The sequence below is a fragment of the Otolemur garnettii genome, unplaced genomic scaffold, assembly GCF_000181295.1.
Source record: "Otolemur garnettii isolate 467f Iridium unplaced genomic scaffold, OtoGar3 scaffold00057, whole genome shotgun sequence".
In the NCBI taxonomy this organism is placed as follows: Eukaryota; Metazoa; Chordata; class Mammalia; order Primates; family Galagidae; genus Otolemur; species Otolemur garnettii.
This window is the reverse complement of record NW_003852452.1, coordinates 6,176,545-6,186,710: the sequence shown is the minus strand read 5'-3', so window position 1 is coordinate 6,186,710 and position 10,166 is coordinate 6,176,545. Positions and strand designations below refer to the sequence as shown.

Genomic DNA, 10,166 nt, shown 5'->3' with positions numbered 1-10,166 from the left:
CATGAGCCACCACACCTGGCCTTCAACAGTAATCCTCGACCATACCCACCCTCCTAAAGCATTCCCTCAAACACTTGCCCTTCTTTATTTTTCTCTATTTTTACCACTTCACATGTTATATGTTTATTAATTTGTCTGTTGTGTCTCTTTCTTGATTAGGGACTTTTTGGGGGGTTTGATTCACTGTTCTCCTAGTCTAATATTTAGCTTTAATTTAATAATTGATTTTCCTATGCAATAAGCCATAACATTTGACAAAATATATAGTAAAATTCATCTGGAAATAGAAAAAGACAAATATTTCAAAGATAGATTCTTTTTTTCGTGGAAAAGACTGATGGTAGGCCGTTTTATTTTTCAGGTTATAAAACATGTTATGTATTGAAAATTATTTCATTCTATGGAGTTGGGTTAAAATAATAAAATAAAAAAATCCAGAGATTTTGAGAAAGACTTAATGAGTTATTAGTGACACATTGTAAGACAAACCTCAAGTAACCTAAGAGTGAGGCTAGAAACTACTAGCTAATAAATATTTGGAAGACAGTTGAAGGTCAGCATGGAAAAAAAACTAATCAGAATCCGTAAGTCAGGTCACCTGCAGCAGCAAATTCCAAATAGTTTAAAGCAGGGGTTCTCAAACTTTTTAAACAGGGGGCCTCAGACCATTGGAGGGCTGGACTATGGGCCTTGGAGGAGTCGGCTGGTAAGCTGGACAGGCAGTGGGGGCAGAAACACCTGGCCAGTCAGATAAATGTCCTAGGTGGGCTACACGTGGCCCGCGGACTGTAGTTTGAGGACACCTGGTTTAAAGCAACCTTTTTATGTGGGAGGCAGTAATTTAGCTGCAATCAAATAAGGCCACATTCAAGAAACTTCAATTAGATACACTTAAAAAATATAAATTATTTTGCAAAAATCTAACTACTATCTATGTACTTAATAATTTCAAAAAATGAAAACTGTTTCATTTAAAACTTAACTGGTTGGCTGGGTGCAGTGGCTCATGCCTGTAATCCTAGCCCTCTAGGAGACCAAGGCAAGAGAATTGCTTGAACCTCAGGAGTTCGAGACCAGCCAGAGTAAAAGTAAGACCCCAGCTCTATAAAAATAGAAAAAATTAGCCTGGCTTCATAGCATAGGCCTGTAGTCCCAGCTATTCAGGAGGCTGAGGTAGGAGGATAGCTTAGTCTAGCAGTTGGAGGTTGTAGTGAGCCATGATGTAGCCACAGCACGCTAGCCAGGGCTTCAGAGCAAGACTTTGTCTAGAAAATAAATAAATAAATAAATAAAATAAAGTTAACTGACCTTCTAAGACTTCATTGTGTCTGCTTTTTGTTGGAAAGCATTTGACTGGTTGCAGCAAAGTGAGCCTCTAAATGGGTATTAGTTATTTGTGACATTAAGGTTGTCTTAATTTGGGTTGGGTAGGAAAATATTGATCCTTACCAATAAGTGGTTGAAAAGCAAGAAAGTATTTTTGGGGGGACATGTTGCCAAAGGCATGGAAATTCTACTGCATTTTCTATATCAGTTGGATCTTCCTTAGCATCAAACAATGACTTTAAAATGTCATCTATGAAGAGCTTAATCAGCTGCATCTGTGGTTCTTTAGGTGCCTTGGGGATATCAACTAGGTGAGGCTGAAATACTAACTTGAGTGTGATGTCATGATTCTCAAAGTCAGTGGAACTTTCACTGTATTCGCCAATTAATACAGGTCTATTATAGCTGTGTATTCTTCAGATGATCAGCATCTATTATCCTGTTCGTCAGTGACCTTTGCTAACTGGAGAAAGTGTTCATCTGAAATTTCCTTTTGAGGAAGAAGTCTGTTGAAAAAATACAACTTTTTGCTTTTTTTTTTTTTTTTGCTATATATTGTATATAGACTTAGTTTTCCCTTGCAAAAAAATGTTCAAATTGTTTGATTTGACACAATGTCACACAGAAATACTGCATTCCTAAAGATGTCTTCTTTCAATGACTCATATTGCTGATTTTGTTTTTTATAATACGTAACTATTCTCACAAAGGTAAGATTTTGACTGACACTTGTTCCTGTGATAGCCAACACACTTCAGACTGATAGGAGAAATCCACACTGAATACCTCATCTTTCAATTTCAGCATATTACAAAACTGATGATACCATGTTGCATTTGCACTAATATAGTTAATAATAACTTATAACTTGTTGCAAAGTATTGCTTAGAATAGTAGCTGAAGCAATATACCATATACTCTCATATTAATTTGAAAGAAAAAATTAATAAAAAGAAATGAGAGCATCTGTATCTCTTAACACTTTAAAAAAAAATCTGTATATGAAAACCCTTCATGTTTTCCTGTCATGGAAGGTGCACTGTTTGTACATACGCTCACTAATTTTATTAAATTCAGTCCAGCTTCACACAGCATTCATCTTGAGAGTTGTTGAAAACATATTTTGCCCATGTTCTGCTCACAGAGTGCCCAAAGTCAGTAACTCTTTGTATGTAAGAAAATCTTCTGTTAGGTCCAGAATGAAGTATAAAACCGGTATTAAGTCAGTCGTGTCAGTTGATTCATCCAAAGTGATTGCATAATATGTATTTTCCTTTTGAGGTATTTCATGGAGTTCTGGTAAGTTGAAGGCTATTCATGCTGCTGATTAGTTATGTTTCTCCTTGAAAGAGGCGGTAGTTTTGTACTTGGAAATGTTATCGGAGTGTAAGCATCCTGCAACTTCAACAATGCATTTTTTCCCAAATTTCTACATCACTGCATGGCCTCCCTTTTTTCCAGAGTGTATAAACTGCCTTGTAAGTTGCTTTAGTGACATTATTTCTAAGTCTTACTGCTATTTGAAGGAATTGTCTTTGCTTTGGCTTTTCAGCTTTTAATTTCTGCAATACAACCTTTCATGCTTCTCCCCCTAGTTTAATATATTTGTGATCTTTAAGACTTTGTAATGCTGATGAGCATTGAATTTCTTTCGTGTTGATATTGCAATACCACAAAGGAAGCAAATCATCTTTAGCAGAAACAAGATAATTCACTATTCTCATTAAAAAAAAAAATACGTCTTTTCCTTCCTTTGGTGACATACATCAAAACACCCATGTTCTCTTGGTCTTCTTTGGCTATTAAGCAGGCAGAACTACAAAATACTTTAGAGTTGTGCAACTGTTCACAAAGTCCACTTCAAACAGAAATGCAGTACACCATAATCAGAAGCCGATAACAGAGTGGTATACTCAACCCCCATAAACTCTCACCAACCAGCCTCGTAGAGTAGTGGGGGAAGTTAGAGCTAATCATGAGTGCAGCAGCTGTCAGTTTAGCCCTTATGGTTTACTAATGTTCTAATCACGGTGGTCAATTTGAGAGGATTGTCTCATGGAAATTTACTTTATTCTTTGTACTTTAAGTATGTTCATTTAAAAAATAAAATAAAAATATAAAAGACAAAAATATATTAATAGAAATAAAAGGATTCGTTATGTAAAATTTGAATTCAGTCCCAAGGCCTCACTTAAGGACCTAGATAGCCACATATGGGTTCCCCACCTCTGTTTAAAGAGTTAGAAGCTAGAATAAGAATGTATCCTTTTCTTTTATAGAGGGAGGTTTTTCTTTTTTATATTAAATAAATAGCAATGATTAAAATATTAAGTAAGTAGTGATACTACCTGAATGCTAAAAGTAGTTTATACAATAAAATGAAATGAAATAAATATTTTAAATGGCCAGAATGTGAAAACACACATGAAATGACAACTTAAAAGAGCTCATAAAAACATGTTGAACTCATGTGTATAATGTTCAGTCATTATCCAGGTTTTTGGAAAGTGATTTATAGGGTTTGAATTGCTTGTGAATGACAGAATGTAGGAGTGAAATGATTTTATGAAAAGTTTGCAAAATATTTCATTAAACTGAGAAAAACATTTATAATTTACTGGTGTAGTAGTCAGTGCCAGCAGGAAGCACATGGCACACTCCGGGAGATGAGCGTAGGGTTAAATGAAACAAGAAAGGACAGGGGCCCCCCGGGATTTTACTACCTCTAGGCCTGAAGGGGCACAGGTTGGGCTTTATTACTGGAGCCTGGGGAGAGCTTGGAGACATGAGGAAGGGCTCCATGGAGCCGTGTCCAGAGAATAGAGGCTTCCACAGGAGGAGATGAGGATGGAGCCAGAGCTAGAGTGGGAGCTTGACCTCTTTCCCACTCTGCCGTGTCTCACATCAGTGTCTCCCATTGGCTGCATCTGACCAGAGCCCCAAAGCAAGAGCTAGTTGGTGGCAATGAGGGAGCATCCTGTGTATCCATACACAGTTTGTTGGTATGGTGCTGTAAATTTATTATTTTATTTGTTTGTTTGTTTGTTTTTGCAGTTTTTGGCCAGGGCTGGGCTTGAACCTGCTACCTCTGGCATATGGGGCTGGTGCCCTACTCCTTTGAGCCACAGGTGCTGCCCTAAATTTATTATTTTAGATGACCAGCCCAGCAAGCAGTGTAAAACTGTCGGCATATCACCATTACTTCATCTGGTGATTTCTTTCATGGTGACATACACCAAAAAAAAAAAAAAATACATGAAAGCAAAAGCATTAATTTTCTATAATTCTTTATAATAGCCAAAAAAAAAAAAAATCACATCATAAAAGACCAGTAAGAAGGAAATAAGAAGATAAGAAAATGATTTGTAATATTGGTAATGTCTATCTCAACTCATTCCAAAAATGGATTAAAGCATGATGGTGCATTGGAATGGTGGAATAAATATAGCTTTTAAAAAGCTAAGCTAAGTGTCTTGATAATGACAGTACATGAAAATGTTTTCTGGGAAACAATGTTATGTGAATAATATGTGTAAACAGATTGAAATTTTTTGACTATATATATTACACAAAAGATCATCATTTAATGTGATACAGTTTTATTTTAGCCATTTCCAATCTTTATTATAATAAGACAATAAGTATACATAAAAGGAAAAAAGTAAAGAATTATTAATATTTTTAGCTTATTTTTTCCTGAAAAGTTTTTTAAACATTTTAATAAGAAAAGTAGCTTTCTACATTTCTTGGTTATCTGTAATATTACAATGTAAGATATAAGGTAAAAATATTAATCATTCATATGGGAAAGGAAACATAGCTTAAAAAAATTATTTGAATGTCTTCATCTAAATGAATTGAGGAATAGATTCCACACATTTTATAAAACACACACAATCCAGAATTTGGAAGAAAGCTTTTTTTAAAATCTAGAAATAGATTACTTTTATTAATTCACTTACTGAAAAGCAAATTTATGGGTGGTTCTCCGGCAAATTGTCCAGTTGTAAGTAATACAGTATGAGCCTATAATAACTCCAGAGAGAAAAACCACTGGATGAGGAAGAAGGCTGTTGGGGCTGGTTGTGATCGACTTGGTCTGTTACCTCTTCAACTTCAAGATATTTTTAACCTATGCATCAGAAAATCTTATTGTAAAAGCTAGAGCTGAAAAGATCCTAAAAGACATAAATCCTCATTCATCTCCATCATGGGAAAATCCATTTTATGTTAGTTCTGAGACCACATTAAATTTTAATCCTAGGTTAGATGTTCTCCAAATATAGCCTAACCCAAAGTTAACCTAAAAGAAAATGAGTCCTTAATCTTTCTTTCATTTTGTAAAACTACAGCATCGATTCATTCATTACACAAACATTTGTTGAATGTCTTTAATGTGCCAAGCACTACGTTACATGCCACTAGAAGATCACATAATTTGACATCATTTATTCTCTTTAATTGCGCTGTTCCCATCAATCACCCTAGGAGATTAGATGCACTAAAAACCTGTTACTTTTAATAACAATGTCAGGTGTCATTTCATTGTTGAGGAAAAAGTGAACTACTCAGATGAGAAGTGACTTAGATACAAACCAAGCCAAACCCCATCTTCTGTCTTCTAACGCCATTGAGCAATACTGAGCCTCTTTCCCAAACCAAAAACCCTGGGACACATGGTTTGAGAAGGGAATTTTTCTCTTTTGTGAATTTGTATGAAAGACTTTAAAACAATACCAGGTTAAATTACATTTACTTATTCTTTTGGCTAAGCACCTTATTGAAAAGAAAAAGAAATTACATAAAAATTTGGATGGTCCAAGAACATCTGGATGGAACATGTGGCCACCATATTTACCCACCACAATTTTGTGACTATTTGAACATTTTTTCTCCACCCCAGTTTTTCAGTCTTTTTCTCAACCTCTTTACCCTTCACCTTCTTCTATCTCCACATTTTTCATTTTTTCACTACTCATCTGTTCTTGGCACGTGTTTTCAATCGTTTACCTTTTAGTTTGTCTACCCCAGCACACTTCAAAATTTGCAGTTAAGCAAAACAACCAATTTCTGCCTCATTTAATCAGATGAAAAGATCAGCGCAGGAGCTAGGACTGTTCTTTTCTAGTCTGTCCCAGTTCCTGTACTGTTTCCTTGGGTGTAGCCCCCTCTGAGAACATATACAAACAGACGTATGCTTCGTGCTTTCCAGTCTGTGGCTGGAAACGTCAAAATTGTCAGAAAGGGTTTGATTTAGCGTCTCCTATCTTTCTCTTTTCCTCTCCAGATATTTTCTGTGTTTGCATCAAGCCGGGTATTAGAGTAAAAATATGTGGCAGTGTAAACCACCATTAGTCACATTCCCCGCCTTTCTTATACTTGAACGACTGTACTCTCTTTGGTTTCCTCACATTGAGTGGAACATTATTTTCTAGGAAGGCCAAGATTGGGGACAGAAGGACAATTTGGGGTTCAAGAGAAGGGGGAAGCAAATTAGGAAGAAGAGGTTGGGGGTCTGTGAAAGAATTCTGCAACAAGGATGAACTGACAAGCATACTTGAAGCAACTACTACAGATTGACAAAATTTTAATGGATTTCAGGCACAAATGCTTCTATTTGAAACAGCTTAAAAAATAGAAGAAATGTTATTGACAACTCTTTCGGGAGAATTCTTCGATGGTTCCAGTATTGAGTTACAATTTAAAGATATCATAAAAATATTAAGTTGGTTTTTTTCTCCAGGTTTGCAACACAACTACGGACAGGAAACACGCGGATGTTTTCCTAGAGAAGTGTGTTACTGAGTCAATCATGAACATCGTGAGCGGCTTCTTTAATTCTCCCTTTTCAGACAACAGTACCAGCCTCCAGGTAAGTTAAACCAATACAAAAGCATTCTGTGACAGAGAATTTATTTTATATGAGTAGGAAAAAAATTCGATCTGGTCAGAAAGTTAATTCTTACACTTCTGATGGTTACTTTTATATTATTTACTATTATGTCCCTTTCGGAGTTTACTATATTTTAAGTAAATGACCTCCATCCTCAAATTGACTTATTTTTTTCCTCTCCCTAAGCAGAATAAGAACTTTGGTATCTGTTTGTGGATTGCCAAGTGTTGAAATAATGACACGATTCTTTAAATGGCGAGGCATTTTGACCCCTATGGTTCTATTTCAGCAGTTTATCCTAAAAGAATTAACAGAACTTTATATATTAAGAATTTCATTCAAGTATTGATAGAACTAAAAAATTGACATCAACCTTAAATGTGCACATGTGGGAAAAAGGCCAAATAAAATAGGGTATTATCTGTAGGGTGGCTTTATTATATATAATATAGACATCATGTTTAAAAGAGAAAATTGATGACTCCAGAAAAGAATCATAAAGTAATTAATATTAGGCCACAGAATTGCATTATAGCAGCATTCAAAGTTATTTATGTAAAGGATAGAAAAACTTAGGAAATAAATACCTTTAAAATATTGATACTGTTTATTTCTACATTGTAAGATTAGCGGCGATTTTTATTTCTGTGGCTCCCAAATATTCTACAGCAATCGTATATTACTCTTATAAAATATAATGTTGTTTGTACTTTCTTCAGGGAGAAATTTTAAACTATTAGATAGACTACATGAAAATGTTTTGGTAGTTTAAAATGGCTGTCTGTTCTATTTGCCCATCGTGTGAAACCAAAACAAACTGATAAACCCAGAAACATCTGCTCTGTGTATATACTTGGGAATAAATGAAGGACTATAAAAGATATATTTAAATTCATGCCACTAGCTTCAAGAAATGGCCTATTTTCCTTGTTAAGAATATAGTTAAAATGCAGATCATCAGTTTTCGGTAGTGTCTGGCATGGTGTCTACCATAATGCTCACTGGATGAGATATTTATTAAACGACACTGAAACTCGGAATGACAGCGTTGTGTTTGATTTTGGTGACCCCTTCTGATGACGCATAGCTACCACATCAGTAGTAGGATTGGCAAAGCAGCACTCTTTGCCTGCCTTCTGTTTTCAGACACACCAGCCGGTTTTTATCCAGCTGCTGCAATCTGCCTTCAGGATTTACAATTGCACCTGGCCAAACCCAGCACAGAAAGCTTCAGTGGAATCCTGTATCAGAACTTTGGCTGAAGTGGGTAAGGCATGGTTTGGCTTTTACTTGTTTTTATATCTCTTGAAGAAATCTAGCTTTTGGCGAGTAGGCAATATGAGCAGGTTCCCAGTTCACACCTTAATTCTAAAACAGGCATGGTTTCTATAAAGCTCAAGAGCAGTGATCGGCAAATGATTCTGAGTGTTGCATGCTTTGGGGAGGGGAGCGTAATTATTATATTTCAAAACTTAAATTTAATATCATCGCGTATGGCACTTTAATATAGCTCAGTGAGAATTTACAGGAATTATTTTAGTTAATTGTTATCTCAGATTTTATTTTGGAATTGCCTTGTTTATTAAGTTGCTGGACTTAATGATACCCTCATATGGCATAAGACTTTTTGAGATTTTTGTTTTTAGTTTTCCAATTTTGTCTGAAATTCATCAGTATTTACTGAGGACCTAGTATATACAGAAGGCTTCAGAAATTTGGAAGCCAAGGAGATTCTTGCTAAAGAAAGGTTAGTATATTCTAGTAGAGTTTCTCAGAGAATCCTCTTTTTTCTGTGGGTGTAAGGAGGTTCATTAGGGCCATTCTATTAATGGGAAAGGGGAAGAAATACAGACTTTCTGGACTTAAAAAAAAAAAGAGCTCGATCATTCTGTCAATCAACGGTGGTTCTGCAGGGAGTGGGATGGGCAGTTTATAGTGTGTTTCATTATCATTGTCATTATCGCTGTTAACATTTATCAAACACCTTGTGCAATGCTAAGCAATTTGAATGCATTATCTCGTTTCATCCTTAGATAATTTCTTTGATTATTTACATTGTGTGGTTGAGAAAACAGAGAATTATCTAAGATTTATCTAAGATATGTGTAACTTGGCCGGGGTTATAGTGTATGCTCAGTGGATATATGATAAATGAACAAATGGCTTCACTAATTAATGACCACTTAATATGTCGTTAGTCTTTCCTTCCCACCTATAATTTGACTTAAGTGATTTTATATGAACAAAACTTAGTGATGGCCCTGATTTTAATTGAATACATTCAAAAGTAGTTATAACCCAAGAGGATCAATTGAAAATTATTAGAACTAATAAACTAGTAATACAGTGCACCTAGGTAATTAATTATAACTGTTCTACTAAATGGATTTTCTGTACACCAAAAAGAAACAGAGAATAAACCATGAAAAAGACATCAGTCACAATGGCAATGAAAATATTAAACACATAAGAGTGAGAAATATGATATTAAACTAGGCTATATTGAGGGATGGTATAAATGATTTTATAAGAAATGGAGAAATACATAATTTCTGAATTAGAAAATTCCATTGATAAAGATGCAGTTTCTCTTAAAATTACTAATAACTTTAATGCACACCTGGAACCTTCTTGCATACACACTCCATCACCTCACCATCCAGTTGGCTTGAACACCCCATACTGGACCACACCCCCAAACCCTGCTGTCCTCTTGCAGCTCAGTCTCTTACAATCTCCGATGGACACACCCTCCTCACCTCTTGTCTTTGTCTATTTTGTGCTGTAACAGAATACCTGAGACTGGGTAATATATAAAGAACAGGCTCGGCGCCTGTGGCTCAAGTGGCTAAGGCTCCACCCACATACACCTAAGGTGGAGGGTTCGAATCCAGCCTGGCCCGCCAAAACAGCAATGACGGCTGCAACCAAAAAATAGCCGGGTGCT

At 35.7% G+C, this 10,166-nt stretch overlaps 1 protein-coding gene across 1 annotated transcript in view; it reads left to right on the top strand.

The window, feature by feature from the left end:
- ITPR2 (inositol 1,4,5-trisphosphate receptor type 2) overlaps positions 1–10,166 on the top strand; it is a 482,247-nt gene that overhangs the window by 231,521 nt on the left and 240,560 nt on the right. The window contains exons 33-34 of the mRNA XM_003792467.3: positions 7,070–7,198; positions 8,366–8,486. Of these exons, the coding sequence (XP_003792515.1) occupies positions 7,070–7,198; positions 8,366–8,486 (250 nt within the window). The remainder of the gene's footprint in view (positions 1–7,069; positions 7,199–8,365; positions 8,487–10,166) is intronic.